The 27,337-nt window shown below is 40.3% G+C and overlaps 1 protein-coding gene across 1 annotated transcript in view; it reads right to left on the bottom strand.

Annotated features, from left to right (window-relative positions):
• Window positions 1-865: 865 nt before the first annotated feature.
• Window positions 866-27,337, bottom strand: part of LOC150089580 (TBC1 domain family member 19) — a 456,806-nt gene continuing 430,334 nt past the window's right edge. Inside the window, exon 18 of the mRNA XM_090390037.1 lies at window positions 866-973. Within this exon, the coding sequence (XP_090246163.1) occupies window positions 866-973 (108 nt within the window). The remainder of the gene's footprint in view (window positions 974-27,337) is intronic.

The raw sequence follows: 27,337 nt of genomic DNA on the forward strand, positions 1-27,337 counted from the left end.
AACTGGAACAATTTTAAAAATCATTTGACTAGTTTCGATAGTGACAATAGAGAGGGTGCTGGTGAGAGCTGAAATGCTATGACAGCTTATGCATGTGTAAATTATGTACAGTATCATATTTTCCAAGCTTCTGTGCACTCCAAACAGACTAAGAAATTGTCAGTCCCTTAGTGGCCTCCAGCTTTTTCGGCTCTTAGATTTAAAGCATGTCAGGCTAGGAAAGTATATGAAAAAAATGACATCTCTCTCTCTAGTGTTGATGTGGAATCTTTTGAAAATGTTTATAAAGAGAAGAAAGGCTTTTCATAAGGCTATTGCTGAGAGCAAGAGAAACTGTTGGCAAAATTTATGGATTTAAGAAGGGGCACTCTACAGTGGACACCATGATATCTTTTGAACTACATCAACGATTCTTCTGATAAATATATTCTTATGGTCTTTATAGAATTTGAAGGAGGATTTGATTTGGCATGGTATGATTTGATTTGGTATGTAATATGAGTATAAGCATACCTGAATATAAGTGAAAATCATAATACTAAGTACTTTAATTGTGCATAACTGTATCTGTATTCCCATCTTTTGGTAAAAAGACGAGAATACAGTTATAAAGTAAGAACAGACCTGCTTACATTTAAAGGAAGACTTAACTTAACTCATCATAAAAAAAGTTTATTTTTATGTACACTGAAGCATTTACGGGCAGTTATATATTACAATATATTATAATTTAAAGCAATCAAGATAAATTAAAGCAATATTTTATCTACACCAATCTGTCATTCAGAATATTTACCTTCATGCAATAATTTCTCTTCATAACTCAGCGTATAAAATAATATAAAGAATATCAAGTAAATTTGCTTTATAGCTCTTCAAATAATCCAATTCTTTCTGCTTCAGGTTTAGATGAACAGAGGACTCCTTGAAGTAAAGGGATTACTTTCATTGTGGAGATATCAGCTAACATACTCTGAAAAAATTGCAATATATTGTTTTTATTGCATAAAACAAGTTATATTAATGAGATGGAGTCAAATAATTCCAAAAATAATATGATCGTAATAATTTTCTTAATTATGAAATCAGTCTAACAATGTTAAAACCTTTAACTCACAGTATTACACGATATATTAGTTCAATGAATTATAGTGTAATAACCTGTTACATGTATGAAACTTACTGGACTATTCTGTTATGTTTTCCCAAGTCCTGCTGCGTGTTTCAACAACATGATTTGAAAAAATGGCAATGCTAGTTGAGTCATTAGTTTTAATACTTTCTAAGGCATCTACTGCTTTCTCAGAGATTCATTTCATTCATTAATACACTGGACTTTATCTTAAATTCTTTTCATACCCTACATTCTGATATATAAAAATGCCCCATTTACAGTCGCAGAACTATACAAAGAAGAGCTCAGATCAGCCAACAGACCACAATCACAATAAGCCAGCAAACTGTCAACTGGGGAGAGAAGACTCAATGAGCAGTGCCCATTGATAACAACTCTGACTTCTCTCACTTGATCCCTTTATCTACAGCAGCAACTTACCCTTAATGCCACATTGCTGATAAAGCCTGGTGTTATTACACTAAGCTTTATGAATGGGTTGAATCTCTGAGGAAGCCACACTGCTCCAATTTGTATAGCAGTCTCTTATATGTAATAGTATCAAAAGCATTTCTGAAATCTAAGTATTGTGATGTTAAAATTATTTTTGCATCCAGTTCCTTTATTACTGTGCCATTGTATCCAAACAGATTGGTCAGACAAAATCACTCCTTAACAAATCCATGCTGTGACTGCAGAGTAAGTGCATTCCTGACTAGTTGGTCCTGTATCTTCTTTAACCAGTGACACTGGTTAAAAATTATTTTCCCTGGAATCTGGCTAACAGGTCTGTAATTACTCGTCTCCCTTTGAGAATTGGAATATATAAGGTCCCATCCACAGCAGGTGCCATTTTTACATTTAATTTAAAAAATTACTCCTCCATTTCTTTCCTCTCAATTATCACAATATCATTCAGTTCCCAACAGTATTTGGTTCACTTCTGGCATGCTCATCCCTAAAAAATTCCTCATGTGACTGAACAGGATCAGCAGTTAATCCACATGATCTAGTGGACTAATGTGATTAAGACTTGTTTATATCTACTGCAAGCATCTGTATCACCTGACAATTTACATGCATCCTGTGCACTTTTCTTTGCTGCCAAAAGCCTTGAACTGCATCTCTTAGTTGGTATAAAAAGCCTAGTAGCTTCAATGATAATATTCCCTGAATCCTTCCCATTTAGAATTTGCTGTTGGTAACTTTAGCAGTTGGTCCCACTGCATTGAATTTAAAAATTGTTTGTGGTCATTGTAGTCACTTTTACAAAAGCCCTATTGTTTGCCTTTGATAGTATTTACAACTTTAAGTAAATCCCACATCAATACATTGTGATTACTGCCATTTAGTGAGTCTTTTATCTACAGCCTCTTAATGCATGAAGAGTCACTGTTGATAATCAGATCAAGAGGTGCTTTCACTTGTTGCCTCTCTAACGTGCTGGTGTAGAAACAATCATCCGATAAATCCACAAAATTCTTGCACTGTGTGAGTGACCAATCAACAAGGAACAGTCAATATCTGTAAAGTAAAGTCCTCCATTATAAGACATTCTGATTTACTGGCCCACTATATGTATGTGCAGTTGTTTTTTATTTATATTCATCATCATTTTTATTTTCCCAGTGCTTATCTGCTGGCTGATTTCATGGGCTTTTTAACTAAGAGCATAATTCCTCGCTCCTCCTCCTCCTGTCCTGTCTCCTTTCTGTACACATTGTACTCCCCATCACCCCAGGGGCTCACATCTGGTGAGTATGAACTTGGCACACCCAGGGTCCTGAGCTGGATATTATCATTCTTCTCTTGGTATTCCTTTCTACTTCTGGCTCACTCACTCTCTCTCTCTCTCTCTCAGGATAACTTGGGGAATATTTTTTGGCTGCTGTAGCATAAGCCTCAAGCTTCCTTGCACCATATGGCTGGTAATAATAATAATAATAATAATAATATTCAAATTCTAAGCTGTTATATCTGAGTGACACCAAACTGTCTGCATTTGATGGCTTGATAAGTACAGTAAACCCCCTCTATTCATGGTATCTGTATTCACGGTCGCTGATTTAATATAAAACCTACAAAAATGCGAATTTTAAAGTGCTGTGAACATTTTCCGCCATAAAAAAACATGGGCGTGGCTAAAATTATCTTTCCAAGTCAAAACAGCGCTCAGTGGGTGGGGGGAGAGGTGACAAAATTGCGAGCGTGGATGTTTCTCGCTAATTCTTGTTCAGTATGTGTTATGCGCTTGTCATGGAAGGTTTCGCTGTTTGCTTTTAATTTATATGCTTATAAATTGAATAAATTTATCAATTTATAAATTGATATGCTTACAAAAATGATAAATCTACCGTTTTGCAGTGTAAAACAGACTTTTTCGAGTGTGTTAATGGAAGAAAGTGACTTTATTGTGGACAAGTTCTTTCTAACCAGTACAAAAATATGGCTACGAATAACAAGGGAAATGTGAAAAGATCAAATAAGGTGATGACATTAGCGAATAAAATTGAGTTATTAGATAAAATTTCTAATGGTGAAAATGTCTTCTCAGTGGCAAAACATTATAAAATCAATGAGTCAATGGTACGATCAATCAAGAAATTGGAAGAAAAAATCCGCCGTAGTGTCCGTGAAGACGCACTAATTGCATCAAAAATTTGCTCTGTAACTCGTGATGTTAAATTAGAAAAAAGTGGAAAAAGCTTTAAATCTGTGGATAGAAGACCAAACTCAAAATAAAATTTCGTTAAGTTCACTCATCATTCATGAAAAGGCAAAACTCCTTCATCAACACTTTAGCGAAACTGGTGATAGCACTGGCAGGATAAGTTTTTTAGCTAGCAAAGCCGCTGGTTTGAAGGGCGCCTCCGTAGCCAGGTGGGCAGGAGCAGCAGTGCGTAGCACTTGCTTCTTGATTAGACCGGGGTTCGAGCCCATGAGCTACAAATACGGAGGATGCGGAAAGGTCAGGGAATAACCACCGCATATTCCCGGAGCAATATGGTCTTAGTTGCTAATGCTCCTAAAAACCAAATAACAACAGAACAGCTGGTTTGAAATTTCTAATAAATATTACATTTAATATTAAATTGTTTCTTATTTTCATTTCGATGCCATATGCTTGCATTTCACTATATACTGTCTATGTACATAGTCATATTATGAAGGTACATATAATACATACATAGACAAAATTTTAGACTAGTTTTTCTTATATATTTCATACTTTGGAACGGAACCCCTTTATTACTATGGAAGTCATTACTCAGTATTCGTGGCATTTCTAAGGAACGTAACCCCCGCGAATAGCGGGGGAGTTTACTGTACTTTGAATTCATCAAATTTATTTACTATGCACTTAGTATTGGTGTACACACTTGTATACCTGCAACTGTTTTTACTCTAATTCATCATCATCATCAGTCGTTTTCAATCCACTGCAGGATGAAGGCCTCTCCAGCAACTTTCCAGTTCCTTCTGTTTTGTGCAATGACCATCCATTTACTACCCACAAACTCATGCATTTCACCCGTCCATCTCCGTTGTTTTCTTCTAGCTCCTCTTGGGTACCATTCTGTTATTTTCTTAGTCCATCTGTCATCATGTCTTCAAGCTATGTGTTCAGCCCAAGACCATTTTAGTTCTTTAGTTTTGATAAGAATGTCCTTTACTTGAGTTTGCTGCCTAATCCATGTGTTTCTCTTCTTATCTAACAGTCTGATTCCCAATATAATTTGTTCCATTCTTCGCTGTGTAGTTCTCAGCTTCTCTTCCATTCTTTTGATGAGTGCCCAAGTTTCACTTCCATAAGTCATGATGGGGAGTATACATTGATTCATTATTTTACGTTTCAGACAAATTGGGATATTGTTCCTCAGTATGTGACTATATTTCCTGAATGCTATCCATCCAAAATTTATTCTTCTCTTGACTTCCCAGCCATTTATCATTATTACAGCTAATAACTTGTCCCAGATAAGTATATGACTCCACCTTTTCAATTACTGCTCCTTCCATCATAATATTCCTTTCTGTGGCATACTTGTTCATCATTACTTTTGTTTTAGCCATATTCATCTTTAGTCTAAAATTCTTACTAACTGTGCATAACTGATTAAGATTTTCCTCAAATTCTTTGGGCTCGTGGCTTTTGACCACAATGTCATCTGCAAATCATAAATGGTTTAGGTACTCTCCATTCACATTGACTTCTTTCTGCAACCAGTCTAATCTTCTGAAAGCTTCCTCAAGGGCAGCAGTAAACAGCTTCGGAGATATTGTGTCTCCTTGTCGAGATCCTTTTTTGATTTTAAATTTGCTGTCTTTGTCTAGTCTAATAAAGGAGGTAGCGTTCTCAAATATTTTCTTCAAAATCATAATATATGGGGTATCTATGCCTTGTTTTTCCAGGGCCCGAAACATTGCATTATGCTGTATGGAGTCAAATACCTTTTCATAATCCACAAATGCTAGGCATAATGGTGTTTTATATTCATTTGCTTTCTCCATTAGCTGTGATATTACGTGAAGGTGACCCATAGTTGAGAATACTGTCTTAAAGCCAGCTTGCTCTTTCGGTTGATTCTCATCAGGTATTCTTTCTAATCTGTTAGTAATGACCCTTGTGAGCAACTTGTAGATGTAGGATAACAAGCTAATTGGTCTATAATTTCAAATTTCTGATTTATCTCCTTTCTTATGCAGCAAAACTATGATTGCATTATTCCACTGCTTAGGCGTCACACCTTTTCTAATGCATTTTGTGAAGAGCCCTGCCAGTTTTTGTGTTATGTCTCTTCCTCCCAATTTTAACAACTCTACAGTAACTTCATCTTTCCCTGGGGCTTTCTTACTCTAAGTAACCCTAACTTAGCCTACATATTTGCTTGTTGCACATAAACCCTAGCATGTCTTGAAATCACCAATACCTTGTTCCAATAGAAGCACTGCAAGAATCACTTTACACTTCCACAGGTAACTGCTGTTAATCTGTGTATCCCCCATAGCTTGCAGTTTTCTGACCTACTTAAAATTGCCTCTAACAGCATCAGCAAGTATGCTTGCACCCCTTCTATTTAAGTGTATGCTATTCCTGTAAAAACAGTCTCTCCTGTTAACAGAACAGACCATGCTGGGAAAAATTCTATCCCACATGCCTTGCACAGTCTCTCCAATGCAGAATTGATTAAAGGGGCTCTCATCATGTACTCTCTTTTATCATGTATGGGCAGATAATGTCAATTTCAATCCTAACTCAACTTTTTCTTAGTATTGCTCTGTATTTGTTAATTACATCATCAGATCTCTTACTCTTAATATCATTAGTACTGACAAGTTAAAGTAATATCACCTTTTGTGTCCTTAAAAGACGATAGCTGCTCTTCAATGTCATCTACTCTAGTTCCAGGCAGACATAACCTGGTGCTGTTCCACCTGTCCTTTTTGTACAATACATTTTCAACTTCCCTGACAATCGAGTAACCAACTATAGCTACTTCCTGTGTTAACAAGAATCTCTGCTGTGGAGAATGTCTTTGTGTTGTCTGATACTGGAGCACGGCTCAAGCATTGAGCTGGGTAGCTGTGTGCTTGATGTGTCCTCTTTTAATCCTTTGAGGGCATCCATCCTATTTTTTTAGCCCTCATAATAATCCCATCAGAACCTCCTCATTCTCTTTGCAATGAATACATGCAAAGTCATCTCTTAATGCTGCATGTCCTGCTATAGGTAGGTTTGCAAAAGAGAACACACACACACACACACACACACACACACACACACACACACACACACACACACACACACACACACACACATACACACACACACACACCAGCGCTCTGCAACCTTTTCTTGAATACCTTAAGTGACACAACATGGCACATCAAAATCTTAATCCCCCAAAAAGCATAGTTTATGGCAATGTTAATTTGAATATGCTATAAGTCACAATAGAATCAATTATTATTGTTCCTACAATCCAATGGAAATTGGCTCCTGCATATATTAACATTTTATGAACCCTAAATCACTGTACAAAAGCAATGCCAAAACAAAAAAAAAAAATAAATAAATAAAAAATAAAAATTCCATTAGTATTAAGTCAAATAACTATGCATACCTCCAATGTGATACTTGTGCCTGCTTTGCTAAACACAGACGGCTGGTGCGTGGCGGAATCATTGACAACGCAAGCCACATTTCTTCATCAATGGATTTGACTCTCTCCCTCTGACATTTTAATTTCAGTCAAAGTTGAAAAGTCCAGTTCACACAAATATGCAGTTGAAAATAGTAATAACATATTAATTGCCATCTCAGAGCTAGCCGAGTATTCTTTCCTTATTGACAACCAAAATATGTCCAATTGCACTTCAGGGTGTTTTAATAGCAATGTTCTTCCGCCTTCAGATCTGTTAGTGCCTCTAGTACATTCATTGGAAGAGATTTTGTATCTGCAACAAATTGATCATGAATCCAATCGAAATCTCCAAATGCTCTCTCCAAAATAATCCTTGAACTTCTGCTGCAAGTTATCTAAATGTTCTTTAATGAAGTCCATCACCACTTTATTACCAGTGGCCATACATTTTTCTGAAATACAACCCATTTCCAATGCATTGTATCCACAAATCCAGCTTATTCTGAAGCCCTGAATCTTATCCATACTCATAAAAAGATTTTCATTCTTCCTTCGCATTTTTCGGTTCAGCTTATTCAAGTGAACGAAAATATCGGAAAGATATTCCAAATTGGTCACCCATTCATTATCTGCAAATAACTCTGCATGCGCATGTCCCTCAACTGTTAAAAAAGGTCTGTACCTCCTCCTTCTTAAGTTCAAAAAGGTGCGCTAACACTTTACCATGTGACAACCATCGTACTTCTGTGTATAGCAAGAGTAGCATTTCCTGACATAAACTGGAAAAAAGCCGCAAATTGAGGTGCTGTGATTTGATGAAGTTAATGACTTTTACTACCTCGTCCAGCACAACTTTTAGAGCAGATGTCAAAGATTTGGCAACAATGGCTTCATGGTGAATAAGACAATGGTCACATTAGTTGCAAAGCCTTTAACTCGACCTGTCATGGAAATGGCTCCGTCTGTGCAAACACTAACACAATCTTTCCAACTTAATTCATTTTGGAGCTATATTCATTAGTAACATGAAATATTTCTTCACCGGTGGATCGCTTGGGTAGTACTTTGCAAAAAAAGAAATTTGTTGCAATTACATCTCCATCGATGAATCGAATGTTGGCTAGAAGTTGAGCATGACTGCTAACATCTGTGGACTTGTCGATCTGAAGTGAGAACTTCTGACTGCTGTTGATTTTCTCCTTCATAATGTCTTCAATGTCACTGGACATATCACTGACTCGGCGATGTCAGCTGAGAGTGGAATTTTTGAAATTTCATTAGCAGCTTCTGGGCCCAGGACTATTTTCACCATCTCTTTTCAAGCCAGCATTAACAAAGTTTCAGCTATTGTATGTGGCTTATTGGCTTTACAATAAGTTCTGCTACTTTATAGCTAGCTTCCTGTACTTTTTCTGGAATATGTTTTTCTCCGCACACGAGACACTGGGGGGTTGGGCATGTTTTATCACCACACCAGAAAAATCTAAAAAAAAAAAATAGTTATCACTATACTGTCTGCACACTAATTTTTGTTCCTATTTTTTGGACTTGGCACTTTCAGTACTTACACTCTTGGACAGAATACTCATTACAATCTGACAATTTGTTAGACAAATATAGGACTATGCTAAAGATATGTTGTGAGTTAGGTCCCAATGTCTATGAGTCTGCAATTCTGCCCAGGCATGATAGGAGTGATTATATGCTGAAAGCCTTGTGGATTAATTCAAGACTTGAAGGGCTCTGCAAGTCTTTTGGGGGAAAATTTCTATCAGCTTGGCCCACCCTTGTAGACAGAAGGAATCTGTTTTGCAGAGACGGGATACATTTAAACAGAGGTGGTGCAAATGTTTTTGCCAGTACCATTGAGGATACCTTAAAGATTCAGGGAAACTGCTAGTTTGGGGGGAAAATGGTAATATAGATATGCGTTTATCTGAAAGTATTGGTTAAATTAACTCTTGCACGTATCTCAAGAGTATTTGTTTGTTACAGTAACAAAACATAGTAGCAAGATGTTCTGAGGGCAAAAGCGTTTCAAATGAATGCCAGGGAAGCGAGCTTAAATAACTTTAAGGGATATGTCAGGGTAGTTAATTATACAAGAACACCAAGTCTTAATTGTTTATACTGTAGTGTCAGAAGTGTTGTCAATAAAATGAGTGAATTCGAATTGCTGGTTAGGATAAGTAACGCTGACATAATAGGGTTTACTGAAACATGGTGCCACCTGGAGATAAGGGATGATCAGTTTCATTACAGTATGTATAATGTATTTAGGAAGGACAGGGAAGACAGAAGGGGCAGTGGAGTCATGCTTCTTCTCAAAAGTAGCCTGAGCACAACGAAAACTTTCCCGGATTCAGACGTTTTGCATGCTAGTACAGAATCTGTATGGTGTGAAATAGTTGGTTGTTATTTGTTGTCATTTGGTTTTTAGGAGCATTAGCAACAAAGGCCATATTACTCGGGAATATGCGGTGGTCATTCCCTTGACCTTTCCACATCCTTCGTATTTGGTGGTGACGGGTTCGAATCCCCGGTCTAATCAAGAAGTGTGTGTGCTACGCACTGCTGTTCCTTCCCACCTGGCTATGGAGGCGCTATAAAATAGTTGGAAGCAAAGGTATAATGAGAGTGGGAGTAATCTACAGGCCAGGTGATTGTGAAGATTATGATGAGAGCCTCTACATGCAAATGGAATGGGCAAGTAAGTGTGAATGTCTTATTATGGGTGATTTCAATTTTCCTCTAATTGAGGAGCAATGGGAAGGAAACTCCACATGGGGGACAAAATTTTTAAATCAACTAGATGATTGTTATTTGAATCAACATGTCAGGGAAAGTACTAGGGAAAAGAATACTCTAGACTTAATCATCACCCATGAACTAGATCACATAATAGGGCTGACAGTATAGGAACCAGTAGCAGGAAGTGATCACGGAATTCTATAGTGGATGATGAAGAGAGAGAGGTAGCAGTAGTTAAAGGCAAAGGAATGGGTTATTTCAGGAAAGGAAATTACAATGCTTTAAGGTGCTACATGGCCTCTATTAACTGGGTAGATATCTCACAGAGGGTGAATAAATTGAATTATGGTATACCTTTAAAACATTAATCACAGAAGTCTTGAATGCTTATATACCATTAAAAAATATTCCACAAGGAGGATTCCAAATTCGATGAATAATGAAGTTGCCAAATTACTTGAGCAGAAAAAGATGGCATGGAAAAGTTACAAAGTAATAAAAAGTACTGAAGCCTATAACAGCTACAAATTGATCTGTAATAATACCACTGAAAAGGCAGGCTGGCAAAGGCAGATTATGAGAAATCACTGGCAAAGAGAGGAGGATAAGGAATTCTTCACATATATAAATGCAAAGAAGAGAACAACAAACCAGATCGGACCCTTATGTAATGGACGTGGGATAGTATTAGATACCCCAGCTGAAGTTGCAGATGAACTCAACAGTTACTTTGCATTGATATTTACAGAAGAAAAACCCTCCATGTCAATGAGAAATTCTGGGAGTGAAGTTGAAAAAAATGTAATTAATGATGTTGAAATTTCATACATTTATTTAGTGAAAAAACTTTCAAGCCTACAGGCCAGTAAGGCTCCTGGGGTTGATGGCATATACCCTATAATCTTAAGGGAGGCAGCAAGTGAATGCATTGAACCATTGAGGCTAATTATGAGAGCATCACTGGACTCAGGAGTGATTCTGTTGGATTGCAAAAGTGCCAATGTATCTCATACATATGGGTGGTTTTAAGAGTGAAGTTGGAAATTACCGGATGGTTAGTCTAACTTCAGTAGTAGGGAAAATCATGGAGACTTCAAGGGTGGAATTCAGGATCACTTGGATAGAAATGGAATTCTGAAGGATACTCAGCATGGTTTTGTAAAGGGAAAATCATGTTTAACTAATCTGCTTAGCTATTTGGAGAGGGTCACTCAAGAGCTGGACTTGGGGAAATAATTTCAATGTTGTTTGGATTTCAGCAAAGCATTTGACTCAGTCCCACATGAGCGGTTACTTTATAAGCTAGAACTGGTTGAAATCATATGAAAAATCCTTAGATGGATAGCAGGGTGGCTTCACGGCAGGAGGCAGAGGGTTGTGATAAACGGTTATTCCTCAGATTGAGTTGATGTAAGAAGTGGGGGGGGGGTTCCCCAAGGATCAGTATTAGGACTATTCTTGTCTTTGATTTTCATAAATGACATCGATGAAGGGATAGAGGGTGTGATGTCTAAATTTGTAGATGATGTAAAGATTGGTAGAGTAGTTAATGATTGCCACCAAGCAGAGTTTCTTCAGAATTATCTAGATAGACTTCAGAGATGGTCAGAAAAATGGCAACTATGCTTTAATCCAGCACAGTGTAAGGTATTACGCCTGGGGAACAGTAACCCCAAAATAATTTATTTTTTTTTTTGGTAGTTGTTGGCGCATCGGCTTCTGTGGCCATAGTGCACCTCCCAAGGTTTTTGCAGTACTTTGATCCAAGCCCGAGGCGGGATTCGGACCCGCGACCTTTGGGTTGCCAGGCAGGCACCTTACCCACCTGGCTAGCCCGGTCGGCATAATTTATATACTTGGCTGAGCTGAACTAAAGCCGGTAATGGAGGAAAGGGACTTGGGTATTATGATAGGTCAGATATGAAGTTCTCCGAGCATTGTAGACTGGTTTCAAGGTGGGCCCATGGTATCCTATTGATGATTTATCAAACATTTGCTACTAGAGACAAGGACGTCATAATCCCATTATATAAGGCTACTGTTAGACCACACTTGGAATACTGTGTTCAAGTATGGAGACCGCACCTAAAGAATGACACTGTTCTTCTTTTCTTGAAAGGGTCCAAAGATGGGTAACTTGCCTGGTGAGATTGACAAAGGGGCATCCATATGAGAAAAGACTTCGAATATGTGGGTTGCAGAGTTGGAAACTAGTTACCTTAGAGGAGACTTGATTGAGGTGTATCAAACTCTAAAAGGCATAAGCAAAATGAATAAGGATGAAATTTTCAAGGTTAAAAATGATTCTAGAACTAGGGGCCATAATTTCAAGTTACGGGGGGGAGTTGTTTAGACTGGATTGCAGGAAGTTTTATTTTAGCCAGCAAGTTATAAATTACTGGCATAAGTTATTAGCTACATGGGTGGTAGAGGCTGACAGTCTGGGGAAATTCTAAGGTCAGCTGGATAATTATCTAAAGGAGGAGGGGAAATGCATAGGTTGTCCATTTCCTTTTTTCTTATTAATTTTTATTATTATTTTTATAAAAATTTTCTTCTTATTATTTCATTTTATTATTATTATTATTTATTATTGTTTTTGGCTGGTACAACATAAGCCATAGGCACCATGGCCATTACTAATACTTACCAGGAACTTGTCCATTGATAAAAAAACAATCAACAATGTCAAGGCTCACAATCACAGTTTTCTGACTATTTCAGAGCGCAGCTGTGAGGAAACTGAAAATAACAAGCATTAGCATTAGTAGAGGCATATGATGCAAGAAAGCAAGCTTATGCAGCATCAGCCAAAAAAAAAAAAAAAAAAACCCCTTTCACTTCACCCCTCCGTTCGTTTGAAATACCTGTCCAGCTGAGCCTTAAATTTATTTAGGCTATCAACTTTCACAACAAGGGATGGAAGTCTGTTCCACCAACCAACTACCCGCTGGCTAAAGGCAAATTTCCGCACATCAATCCTATATCTGTCTTTCCTCAATTTCAATTTATGCCCTCTCAGGTGATTATTCTCAGCAAGAGGCAGTATCCCATCAGCATTGAGCATGCTCAAACCATTCAATGCCTTGTACATCTCTATCAGATCACCTCGCCGGTGCCTAATCTCTAGACACTGTAATTTGCAAAACTTAAGCCTTTCTTTGTAAGAGCAACCCTTCGTTCCGTTCACTAACCTTGCTTTCTCGGTACTCGTTCCAGCAGCTCTACATTCTTCTTGAAATGAGGCCTCCAAACCTGCATACAGTACTCAAGGTGCGGCCTGACCATTGCCTTATACAAGGGAATAATCACCTCCCTATCCTTGCTAGAAAAATTCCTGTATATCATTGATAAGACACCATCGGCTACTCTTGCAGCCCGTCTGCACTGCTCAGAGAACTTCATATTTGCTTGCACAATTACCCCCAGGTCCTTTTCATTCTCTACCACTGTCAGTGTGGAACCACAGAGTTGATACGTTGCTCTGGGGTTGTTGTTTCCCATATCTAGTACTTTACATTTGTTGATGTTAAACTTCATTTGCCACCTCTCAGCCCATCTGCTCAACCTTTCCAGATCCTGTTGCAGAAAGCATAGCATCAGTAGCGTCCTTAACAACCCTGCCAACCTTTGTATCGTCTGCAAACTTGGACATTAAGCTTGATATACCATCATCAATATTATTCATAAATACAGAAAACAATAATGGACCCAACACTGAACCCTGAGGGATTCCACTAATAACATTAGTCCACGATGAGCAGTGTCCATTAATTACCACTCTCTGTCTTCTGCCACTCAACCATCCCTTTATCCATAGCAATAATTTGCCACCAATGCCACACTACTCCAATTTGTGCAGCAGTCTTCCATGTACAACAGTATCAAAAGCATTTTTAAGATCCAAATATATAATATCAAAGTTATTCCCTGCATCCAATTCTTTTGTGACTACATCATAGTATCCAATCAAATTGGTCAGGCAAGACCTTCCCTTAACAAAACCATGCTGTGTCTGAGCTATAACTGAATTCTTGTCAAGAGGATCCTGCAGTGCTTCTTTAACCAGTGCTTCCATTAATTTTCCTGGAACAGAAGTTAAACTCACAGATCTATAATTACTTGTGTCAGCCTTTGATCCTCCTTTGTGAATTGGGGTTACATTTGCACATCTCCAGTCTGTGGGTACCTCCCCTGTGTCCAAGGAAGCTCTCATAATTATGGCAAATGGATTGCTTACTTCCTTTGCTGCCTCCTTTAATATAACTGGATAGATCCCATCCACCCCAGGTGCTTTTCTTGTATTTATCTTCAACAATTTCTCCTCCACTTTACTCTCAATTATTACAAGATCATCTAGCTCACTGCCAGTGTTTATTCCATCTATGGCATTCCCCTTCCTGAATAACTCCTCATGTGTGAATGTAGATGCAAAATATTGATTTAGTTTGTTAGCTACCTGAGCAGGATCATGAACAGTTGAACCATCGATATCAAGTGGACCAATCTCATTCATCCCCTTCCTTCTAGAGTTTACATAAGTAAAGAACTCCTTGCTGTTTTTCTTTGCATCCCTTGCCAAAGATTTCTCGTAATCTGCCTTCACCTGCCTAACCTCCTTTGTAACTTGGTTACAGATCAACTTATATCTATCATAGGCTTCTGTGTCACATGTTAATTTATATGTATCCCATGCATTTTACTTCTCTGCCATATGTCTCATTAGTTCATCTGACATCCATTTAGGCCTGAACCTTGAACAATATTTCTTAGTTGGTATGTAAAGCCTAGTAGTTTCCAAGATAATTTCTTTGAATGCTTCCCATTTTGAGTTTGCTGTTGGTAACATCATCAGTTGGTCCCACTGTATAGAATTTAAATACTGTCTCAGACCCTCGCAGTTGCCTTTACGAAAGCAATAACCGTTCCCTTTACCCCTGATGGTAGTTACCTTCTTGAGTAAATCCCACTTCAGCACACTGTGATCACCACCACCTAGTGGTTCCTGTATCTGCAGATTCTGAATGCATGAAGAATCACTACTGATAATCAAATCAAGAGTATTTCCCCCTCTAGTTGCTTCCCGAACATGCTGATTTAGAAAACAATCATCCAATAAATCCACAAAAGCCTTGCTAGTGTGTGAGTGACCAACCCACAAATTCCAGTCAATATCTTAGAAATTAAAACCCCCCATTATAAGACTCTCTGATTTACTGGCCCCCTCTATTTCCCTGTACAGTTTCTTATTATACTCATCATTCACTTCCTTGGATTTTATGTGTTTCTTAACTAATAGCATAACCCCTCTTCCTTTCCTATCCTGTCTATCCTTTATGTAGACGTTGTACTCCCCAAATTCCAGTTCTGATTACTTATATCTGTGTGACACCATGTCTCTGATATCCCAACAATATCCGCCTTTGATGCTTTGAGCAATACCTCAAATTCATCAAATTTATTTACCAAACTCCTAGCATTGGTGTACACGCAAGTATACATGCACCTGTTCTTTTACATGCACATGGACGTGGGACCAATACTCTTCGAACAGAGGGAGAGGCACATCTATCGCTTTAAAATATAGTCTTATAACAAAGGGTGGGTGTATCAGAACAGGAAAAAAGTAATAAAGTTGAAGTAGCATGATCAAACAGAAAAAAGTATCAAAACAAGCCAATAAAATAATAAAAGACAGGGGATGTTTTGCTAATCCTTACACTTTTAAGGAACAGCACGTAAATCGTGCGGCATCTTATTTCAGTCAGTGCAGCAACAAAACGAGAAATATTGGAAGGGCAAACACACAAATAACTTTAGATAGCGAGTGTTGGATACCCACACGAAAAAAAATTTACTGTCCAGCATGTACAACATTGTGTTTCAGTAAATAACAATGAGTAGCATCACAAACATATATAAAAACTATAATTGGGAGTAAATAATGTACAGTTAATTTTTTACAATAGGTAAAAGTTCTCAGTTGTCAATTTCTAATCATAATACGTATGATAAAACACTGCACTACATAATAAGTATCTATAGAGTCAATGCCTTTGGAAGTGAGTATTAGCATTATTAGAGGCATATGTTGCAAGAAAGCCAACTTACACCACCACATCAGCCAAAAAAAAAAAAAAAAACACCTTCCCATTTTTCCATCCATTCATTCCAAATGTTTGTCCAGTTCTGCCTTGAATTTATTTAAGCTGTCAACTTCCACATTGCCATGGAAGTCTGTTCCAGCAATCAACCACCTGCTGGCTAAAGGCAAATTCCTGCGCATCTATTCTACAACTATCTTTCCTCAAATTGAATTTATGTCCCTCTCAGGAGAGTAATCTGGGTAACAATAAGAATCCCATCAGCATTGAGCTTGCGCAAACCGTTAAAGGCCTTATACAACTTAATCAGATCACCTTGCATGTGCCTAGTCTCCAGACGCTGCAATTTGCAGCACTTAAGCCTTTCTTCATAAGAGCAACCCTTTTTTCCATTCACCAATCTAGTTGCACTTCTCTGTACTTGTTTCAGAAACTCTACATCCTTCCTAAAATGAGGTCTTCAGACCTGTATGAAGTACTCAAGGTGTCACCTGACCACTGCCTTATATGAGGGGATAATCACCTCCTCATTCCTGTATGTTATTGACTAGACACCATGAGCTACTCTTGCAGCCTGTCTGCACTGCTCAGAAAACTTCATGCCTGACTGCACAATTTCCCCTAGGTCTTTTTTTGTACTACATTCAGGGTAGTTCTTCACTACCCTGAGCGTAGTATCACACAGTTGGTATGTTACTCTGGTGTTAGTCCTACCCATATGCAGTACTTTACATTTGTCAATGTTAAACTTCAGTTGCCACCTCTCAGCCCATCTACTCAACTTTTCTAGATTCTCTTTCGGTAATGTATCCTGTCAACCTTTGTATTGTCTGCAATACTTGGACATTAAGCCAGATATACCTTCATCACTGTCATTAATATATACAGAAAACAACAATGGGCCCAACACTGAACCCTGGGGAACTACACTAATAACATTAGTCCACTAGGAGCAGTGTCCATTATATAATGTACAGTTAATTGATTACCACTCTCTGTCTTCTCCCACTCAACCATCCCTTTATCCATAGGTACAATAGTCTTCCATGTGAAACAGTATCAAAAGATTTCCTAAAATCCAAGTATATGATATTAAATTTATTTTTTGCATTGAGTTGCTTTGTGACCTCATCATTGTATCCAATCAAATTGGTCAGACAAGACTTCCCCTTAACAAATCCATGCTGTGTTTGAGCTATAACTTTCCAGTTTGAGCTATCACTTTATAGACAATCTGTAGAGTTTTTTTAACATGTGCCTCCATTATTTTCTCCAGAACAGAAGTTAAGCTAACAGGCCTATAATTACAAGTATGTGATATCAAAATTATTTTTTTGCATCCAGTTGCTTTGTGACCACATCATAGTGTCCAATCAAATTGGTCAGACAAGACTACCCCTTAACAAACCCATGGTGTGTTTGAACTATAACTGCAGTCTTGTTTAGATGATCTATAGTCCATGGGGACTTTTTCTCTAGAACAGAAGTTAAGCTAACAGGCCTATAATTACAAGTATGTGATATCAAAATTATTTTTTTGCATCCAGTTGCTTTGTGACCACATCATAGTGTCCAATCATATTGGTCAGACAAGACTACCCCTTAACAAACCCATGGTGTGTTTGAACTATAACTGCAGTCTTGTTTAGATGATCTATAGTCCATGGGGACTCCTCCCCCCCCCCCCGAGTCCAAGGAAGCTCTCATAATTATGGTTGAGTTTGCTTACTTTCTTTGATGCTTCCTTTAATATAACTGGATAGATCACATCCACCCCAGGTGCCTTTCTTATGTTTATCTTCAACAATATCTCCTCCGCTATGATCTCAGTTATTGCAAAATCATTTAGCTCCTTGCCAGAGTTTGATAAACTTCTGGCATTCCCTTCCCTGAATAACTCCTCAAGTGTGAATGTAGATGCAAAATACTCATTGAGTTTGTCAACTACCTGAGCAGGATCATCAACAGTCGAACCACCAATATCAAGTGGACCAATCTGAGTTATCCCCTTCCTTCTAAAGTTTACATAAGTAGAGAATTCTTTGCTGTTCCACTTTGCATTTTTTGCCAAAGTTTTCTCATAATGTGCCTTCGCCAGCTTAACCTTCTGATAATTGTGTCATCTGAATTTATATGCATCCCTTGCATTTTTCTTCTCTGCCATGAGTATCATTAGTTCATCTGTTATCCATTTAGGCCTAAACCTTGAACAATATTTCTTAGTTGGTAGGAAAAGCCTACTAGCTTCTAAGATTAATTCCTTGAATGCTTCTCATTCATAATTTGCTGTTGGCAATATTATCAGTTTGTCCCACTGTATAGAATTTAAAAACTGTCTCAGACCACTGTAGACAACTTTACGAAAGCAAAATTCCTTCTCTTTACCCTTGATGGTAGTTACATCGTTGAGTAAATCCCACATCGGCCCACTGTTATCAGTGCCACCTAAAGGTTCCTTTATCTGTAGATTCTTAATGCACGAAGAATCACTACTGATAATCAGATCAAGAGTACAAACGGTACTAGGAAAGTTTTGCAATATGACGCAACAACGAATCACAGGAAGCTGCTTGTTGCTACATGTTGAGACATGTTCATACGTGCATAGTAGCCGCCGCGCCAAGTCGATGGGCTCAGTTATTCATTAGTAGTGAGAGTGTAAAGTGCTTGCGATGGCATCGTGGTCACGAAATGAGATAAGGACAGTTTTGCGGTATAATTTCGTGCGTGGTTTAACCATAGACCAGTGCTTAGAAGAAATGACTCTTGCACTAGATGATGATTGTCCATATCGTACAACGATATTCAGGTGGTATAGAGAATTCCAAAGGGGAAATTTCACTCTGGAGGATTCTGAGAGGCCGGGAAGGCCACGAGCGTCAGTTACGGAGGAAAACGTTACTGCTGTGAGGAAAATGCTTGACGAAAACAGGCGAGTGACCTACCAACAGATAGCGGATACTTTGGGCCTAAATGCACCAGCAATTCGTTCGATTCTGCAAGATCATTTGCACGTGAAGAAACTTTGTTCTCTCTGGGTGCCGCATCAACTGACTGAAGAGCAGATGACACGATGTGTGACTTGGTGCTGGGAGATGTTAAAAAAGTTTGATAAGGGACAATCTCGATATGTGAACAACATCATGACAGGTGACGAGACTTGGCTGTACTATTACGATCTGCCGACCAAGGCTCAAAACAAAGTTTGGGTATTTGATGATGACGACACACCCGTAATTGTCAGAAAATCCCGATCTGTAAAGAAGAAAATGATAGCTGTATTTTTCAAATCGAGTGGAATTGTGGAACGTGTCATTTTGGACACGCAGAAGACAGTCACAGCTAAGTGGTATACTGAACAATGCCTGCCTAAAGTCATTGGATCTTTGAAGAACCTGCGGCCAAAGTCAAGAATGGACACCTTGTACCTCCATCACGATAATGCTGCAGCTCACCGCGCCAAAGCCTGCACCGAATATTTGACCACGACAGGACTGAAACTTCTCGAGCACCCTCCCTACAGTCCAGACCTTGCTCCCTGCGACTTTGCACTGTTCCCGCATGTGAAAATGAAGCTAAAAGGGAGGCGGTTTTCCAGTGATGAGGACCTTCTACGGGCTTGGGACAACGAGTGTGCTTTACTCCCTAGTGAAACTTGGCAGAACTGGTTTAAAGATTGGTTTCGGAGGATGGAGAGGTGTATTGAATGTAGAGGAAATTACTTTGAAAAAATTAAATAAACAAAGCTGTATTGCAAAACTTTCCTAGTACCCTTTGTATTATACTCTCTTGTTGCCTCTGAAACATGCTGCTGTAGAAAACAATCATCCCATAAATCCACAAAAGCTTTACTAGTGTGTGAGTGACCAACCCACAAGAACCAAATAGCTCACATTTGGTAAGTACGGGCTTGGCACACCCAGGGTGCTGAGCTGGATATCATCATTCTTCTCTTTCTTGGTGATTCCGTTCTACTTCTGACTTTTGTTCTCTCTCTCTCTCTCTCTCTCTCTCTCTCTCTCTCTCTCTCTCTCTCTCTCTCTCTCTCTCACTCACTCACACGGTAACTCAATTTTTTTTTTTTTTTGGCTGGTGCAGCAAAAGCCTCAATGCTTCCTTGCACCATATGGCTAATTATAATAATGTTCCAGTCAATACCTGGGAAGTAAAAATCCCCCATTATAAGACAATCTGATTTTCTGGCTCACTCTGTACAGCTGTTCATTGTGCTCATCAAAGTGATTAGGCATTCAACACACTCCAACTCTCAATTTTGAGAGTTGGAGTGTTACAGGCTTTTTTTTTTTTTTTCTCAGTGCATATGTCACACCTAACTGACTCAACGTTTCAATGTCAACTGGATACCATTCCTTAGATTTTATGTGTTTCTTAACTAACCGCATAAGTTCACGGATCCTACATGAACTTAGAAAGACAGGTTAGAGAGGAAATTTTTAATAAAGATGGCAATGTGTCCCCTAAGACTAAAGTTATATAGGGGGTGATTCACTACCAGTGCGACAAACTTGCAGGAGGTGTAGGGGGCACAAAGACGAATCGGAATTACATAGCATTGCAGGTTCCGAAATGCCTTTGTCATGCGGTAGAGGATATTGAACGGGAGGTCGCATGAACAGCGATCCTGCTGGAAGTCAGCATTTGTGAATCGTTTCTGTTGAAGAAACCAAGTAGCAAAAGTCCTCCGGAGTGGATAATCCGCAAGCTCCAATGACTGGACGCATTGCAGATGGTATGAACTCATTTGGTTTGTTGACAGTATCCTCCATACAGTGGATTGGGAAATACCCAATTGTTGGCCTATCGCTCGAGTACTCGTACTCGGATTGCCTTCTGCAAGATGTAGGACATTCTCCTCACTGTCTGGCATCCTCGTCGTTCGCTCTCGGTTCATGGTACCTCTCGCGAAACAACCAGTCTCACGTAACCTTCTGTGCACACATGCGAAAATCGTATGATGAGGAGCACGCCTGTGCGGGAAACATTCCTGGTACAAGCGCAGAGCGGTGCACCCATTACAGTCAGCAGCTCCATACGCGAGGTGCATGTCGGCCAGTTCAACGTTTGAATACTCGTCCATCCTACTGCCTTGGGAACCGGTTCACAAATGCTGACTTCCAGCAGGATCGCTGTTCATGCGACCTCCCATTCAACTTCCTCTACCACATGATGAAGGCATTTCGGACCAATGCTATGTGATTCCGATTCGTCTTTGTGCCCCCTGCACCTCCTGCAAGTTTGTCGCACTGGTAGTGAATCACCCTGTATGTCCTTTAAGATTCCGTATCTCCAAGACATGTCATATGCTTTTTCCACGTCAAAGAAAATTGACACCTGGTACTCACATTTCAGGAAAGCATCATGAATAGATGTTTCCAGTCAGATTAAATGGTGAAGTGTTGACCTGTTCCTTTGGAAGCCACACTGTGTCCTGGAAAGGAGGTCACTAGCTTCTAAATGCCATATAAGAGTTAACCATTCTTTCTAAGATCTTGCACAAGCAGATGGTCAGAGCAAAGGACGGTAATTTTTGGATCCTTTCCTGGTTTCAGAAAGGCAATGATAGTTGCTGTATGCCATGAGTCTGGAAAGTGCTCTTCAGTATACATTCTATTATAGAGACAGAGAAAGAGATCCATGGATTCTGATGAAAGATGTTTAGTCATCTCATAATTCACATTATCTGGCCCAACGGCACTGGCCTTGGAGAGGGAGAGTACGCTTTCAGCTGCCACCATGTAAAAGGCTGATTGTATTCCTCACTGCCATTTGAATACAGCTTCAGTTGCTGTTTTTCTGATCTTTGTCTGAGTGCCAGGAACTCTGGAGGGTATGATGTTTCTGAAGACACTTTAGCAAATGTCTCCCCATGAGTGTTTACGACTGCAGTTAGGCCTGCAATTGTACATCCATTATGTTCAAGGATCAACGAAAGGTGTGATGTGTATTTGCCCTTCATTTTCCGAACTTTGCCCCAGATGGCTTTGGAATTGGCAGCCCATGTGAGGGAAGATGCATATTGGATCCAAGATTCCGTACATCAGATGTCAGAGCCAAACATCTTGGCTCTGACGTCTGATGTAACTTGCTTTGGCACGGGCACATTTGAAGGCTATTAAATTATCTTTGGTGGGGTACTGATGAAATATTCTCAATGCATTGTTTTGAGCCTTCACAGCTGCTGTGCATTCTTCATTCCACCATGGTTTTGGAAAATGTGGAAACCAGGTTGATATCCTTGGAATTGCAACTGCTGCTGCTTGGACGATACTTTCTGTGATGTGCTTTAATTGGCTCCTGCATGACTGTGGTGGTATTAAACATGGCCAAATGTCTAAAGGCATTCCAGTCTGCATGCTCGATCTTCTACCATGGTGTCCTAGACTGGTGATCCTAGACTGTTGATGATCCTGCTCAGATAGCAAACAAACTGAATGAGTATTTTGCATCTACATTCACACATGAGGAGTTATTAAGGTTTGAAAATGGCAGAAGGTTATCAAATTGTAGCAGGGTGCTTAATGATCTTGTAATAACTGAGAGCAAAGTGGAAGAGAAATTGTTGAAGTTAAACGTAAGAAAAGCACCTGGGGTGGATGGGATCTATCCAGTTATATTAAAGGAGGCGGCAAAGCAACTAAGCAAACCCTTAGCCATAATTATGAGAGCATCCTTGGACTCAGGGGAGGTCCCACTGACTGGAGATGTGCAAATGTATCCCCAATTCACAAAGGGGGGATCGAAGGGTGACACGAGTAATTACAGACCAGTTAGTTTAACTTCTGTTCCGGGTAAAATAATGGAGTCGCTGGTTAAAGATGCATTGCAGGATCATCTAGACAAGACTGCAGCAATAATTCAGACACAGCATGGGTTTGTTAAGGGAAAGTCTTGTCTGACAAATTTGATAGGATATTATGATGTGGTTACGAAGGAACTGGATGCAAAAAATAATTTTGATATCATATATTTGGATTTCAGGAAAGCTTTTGACACTGTTGCGCATGGAAGACTATTGTACAAATTGGAGCAGAATGGTATTAAGGGTAAGTTGCTACAATGGATAAAAGGATGGTTAAGTGGGAGAAAACAGAGGGTGGTTATCAATGGGTGCTGCTCTTCTTGGACTAATGTTATTAGTGGAGTCCCACAGGGTTCGGTGTTAGGTCCACTGTTGTTTTGTATATTTATCAATGATAATGATGAAGGTATATCAGGCTTAATGTCGAAGTTTGCAGATGATACAAAGGTTGGCAGGGTTGTTAATGACAGTGATGGCAGTGTGCTACTGCAACAGGATCTAGATAATTTGGGCAGATGGGCTAAGAAGTGGCAACTGAAGTTTCTTCTTCTTCTTCTTAGGTCCTTAGCTGGCAGCTGGGGGAGGCGGTTGGCCACGCAACCAGTATGCTGCTGTAGTTGCCGCAGGGTTTCGGACTTGCTCTGTGATGTTCTTCCATACCTTACGATCCATGGCTTCAGTCCTGGCCTGGTTAAGGTCGAGACGTCGGCTCTTCAAGTCATCTTCCACTTGCTTGGCCCACGTTTTCCTAGGCGCGGTCCGTTGGATGCTCCATTGGGTGGGTCGTTGTCTCCAAAGGAGTGTGGATGGTATTCTGTTCGTGCCCATTCTACATACGTGGCCAAACCATCTGAGCCTTCGCTTCTGGATTTGGTCGGCAATGGTTGGTTGCTGTTGGCATCTGGCGCGGATGGTATCATTAGTGATGCGGTCGCGAAGAGAGATGCCCAAGATCTGCCGCAGGCATCGCATTTGGAATACCTCAAGTTTGTTCAAATATAACTTGAGACAAATCCATGTTTCCGATCCGTAAAGAAGAATGGGCAGGATCAAAGTCCGGAAGGGTCGGATTTTAGTCTTTGTGGAAATGTTGGTCCTCTTCCACAGACACCATTTGAGCGAGGCGAACGCAGTGGCCACCTGTCCAATTCTGCTGTGGATTTCCATGGTGGATGCAACTTTCTTCTCCTGGACCAGCGACCCAAGGTATTTAAAGTCCTGCACTTGCTCGATCTGGACGCCTTCGAGATAGATGGTGGCTTGCGACCCATCTGTTGTCAGGGCCTTTGTCTTACCAGCATTGATCTTCAAACCGTATGGCCGGGCAATGCGGGCAATGTCGTAGAGGATGTCCGTGGCTTCAGCGTCGTTACCGGCAAGGATAGCACTATCATCAGCAAACATCAGGTCAGTCACATAGTGATCCTTGTCATATTGTATGCCCTGTCTGTTTCTGAATGCTTGCCTCATAATGGCGTCGACCACGATGTTGAAAAGCAACGGGGAGGCTACATCCCCTTGGCGGACTCCAGTTTGGATGATAAATTCCTCAGATAAATCGTTCTGGATGCGCACCTGGCTGGTTAAACCGTTGTATGCAGTTTGGAGGAGTGTGATGACTTTTCGAGGTACATGTTCAACCTCTAGTAGTTTCCATAAGGCAGGCCGGTGAACACAGTCGAAAGCAGACTTAAAGTCAATGAAAACAATGACGGTTCGCTGTCCACACCGGATCCTCTCCTCCATCAGCTGACGAATGGCAAAGATTTGATCACAGCATCCTCGCCCGGGTCTAAATCCTGCCTGTTCTTCTCGACTGGTTTGCTCGCGATGTTTTTGCAGTCTTGACTGGATGATCTTCATAAAGACCTTTCCGATGATGGAAAGGAGGCTGATGCCACGGTAGTTCTTGCAGTCCCGGTTATCACCTTTCTTGTGGATCGGTACGATAATGGCTTTCCTCCATGTTAACGGAATTTGTTCAGTGCACCAGATGGTTTTGAGGAGTGAGTGTAGTCAGCGAAGCAGTACATCTCCCCCGGCTTTGATCGCTTCTGTGGTGATTTGGTCCACTACTGGTGCCCTGCCATTCTTCAGGGATTGTATGGCTGCTTTCACTTCTTCTACTGTAGGCTCAACATCGACCATGGAGACCTCAGGGGGGTCGATCGAGAGTGCTGTTGCTGGCGGTCCCTGAGGTGGGTCGTGATTATACAAAGCTTTGAAGAATTCACTCCACCGTTGCAGGCGTTCGGATGGTGATCGCACGAAGGTCCCATCAGCATTCTTGATGTTGTCACTAGTCAATTTGGTCTTTCCACTCAGACATCTGAGGGTGCGGTAGAGAGTGCGGTACTCGTTTTTGGATGCCGCCACTTCAAGATCGTCTGCCACTTGGTTCCAGTATGCTTCTCTTTCTGCTGTCATTCTTTGTCGGACTTCTCGGTTTAGCTGCTGGTACCATTCAAAGTCGACCAACTTTGCCTGTTTCCGTTTGTCCACGAGGTCGAGGCACTCGTCTGATATCCATGGTTGTGTTCGACGTCGGGCAGGTGGACATAGGGGCTTGGCACATTCCAGGATGGCATCAGAGATCTGCTTTTCTTCTTCATTTATATCCTCGGGCACAGCCAGCATCTCGAAGCGGTTGGATAGGGCGATCTGATATGCCTGTTTGTTGGCAGCATTCATTAGCTGTCTCCAGTCCAGCTTGGCTGACCGAGATGATCTTTTTGCATGCCGTAATTTGAGCTGCACCTTAGCCCGGATGAGGTAGTGATCAGATCCGCAATCAGGTCCCCTCATGGCACGAACGTCCATGAGTGATGAGCGAAATCTGGCATTGATCAAAATGTAGTCCAGGATTGCTGAGTCCTTGCCAGATGGATTTCGCCATGTAAGTTGATGTTTTTGAGGGTGCTGGAAATGGCTATTTCCAATGATCAGGTTGTTAGATGCGGCAAAGGACAACAAACGTAAGCCGTTGTCATTGATCTTCCCATGGCCAAACTTGCCCATTGTTGTTTCCCAACCAGATCTGTCCACGCCAATATGGGCATTAAAGTCCCCTGCGAGGATGATCACTTCTGTCTGCGGAATTGAATCCAGCGTATGTTGGAGCTGGTTGTAGAAGTCATTCTTGGTCGGGTCCAGGCTAGTCTCAGTTGGCGCATAGGCGGATTTGTCAAGGTTAAACTGAAGTTTAACCTTGACAAATGCAAAGTACTGCATATGGGTAGAAGTAACCTCAGAGAAACGTACCAACTGTGTGGTACTACACTTAAGGTGGTAGAAAATGAAAAAGACCTGGGAGTAATTGTGCAGTCAGATATGAAGTTCTCTGAGCAATGTAGACAGGCTGCCAGGGCAGGTCATGGGGTTTTGTCAATGATATATAGGAATTTTGCTAGCAGGGAAAAGGAGGTGATTATCCCTCTGTATAAGGCAATGGTCAGTCCACGCCTTGAGTACTGCGTACAGGTCTGGAGGCTTCATTTTAGGAAGGATGTAGATTTACTTGAGCGTGTACAGAGAAGGGCAACAAGATTGGTGAGGGGAATGAAGGGATCCTCTTACCAAGAGAGGCTTAAGTTCTGCAAATTGCAGTGGCTGGAGACTAGGCACCTGCACGGTGATCTGATTGAGGTATATAAGGCCTTGAATGGGTTGAGCACGCTGAATTCTGATGGGATCCTTCCACTTGTTCAGATTACGAACCTAAGGGGGCATAAATTCAAATTAAGAAAAGAGATGTAGAATAGATGTGCAGAAATTTGCCTTTAGCCAGCAGGTGGTTAATTGCTGGAACAAACTTCCATCTGTCGTTGTGGAAGTTGATAGGTTGAATAAATTTAAGGAGGAACTGGACAGGCATTTGGAGGGAATGGTGTGATTTTTTTTTTGGCTGATGCTGCATAAGCTCATACATTTTCTTTCTTGCATCACATGCCACTACTACTACTACTACTACTCTCCCATTAAAAATAGTGAATAACAAGGGGAAGTGATCACTGCCATAAAGGTTTTATTCAACCTCCCACGTGCATATAGGCAGGAAGGAAGCAGAGCAGATTGAAAGATCAATGGGTAGCCATGTGGGAAAAGGTATTAGACCCCACATTTAGAAGGGCCAGATCATTATTTTCAAGCAATCACTCGATAATCCGACCCCTTCTACTGATGTCAGAACTACCCCACAGAGTATTATGTCCAATTAAATCCCCTAATAATAGAAAGGGGGGGTGGCAGCTGCTTAATGAGATCATCAAAGACTGCCTGGAGATGTTGTTTCCAGGTGGCAATTAGATGGAGCAAATTGTTAAGAGGAACTCTACTGTAAGATGAACTGCTACAGCCTCTAGATTGGTGGTAAGTGGCATAGCATGAAAGGGGGGTGGCTACC

Source organism: Mastigoproctus giganteus, chromosome 2, assembly GCF_048544385.1.
Source record: "Mastigoproctus giganteus isolate SK-2022 chromosome 2, ASM4854438v1, whole genome shotgun sequence".
Classification (NCBI taxonomy): Eukaryota; Metazoa; Arthropoda; class Arachnida; order Uropygi; family Thelyphonidae; genus Mastigoproctus; species Mastigoproctus giganteus.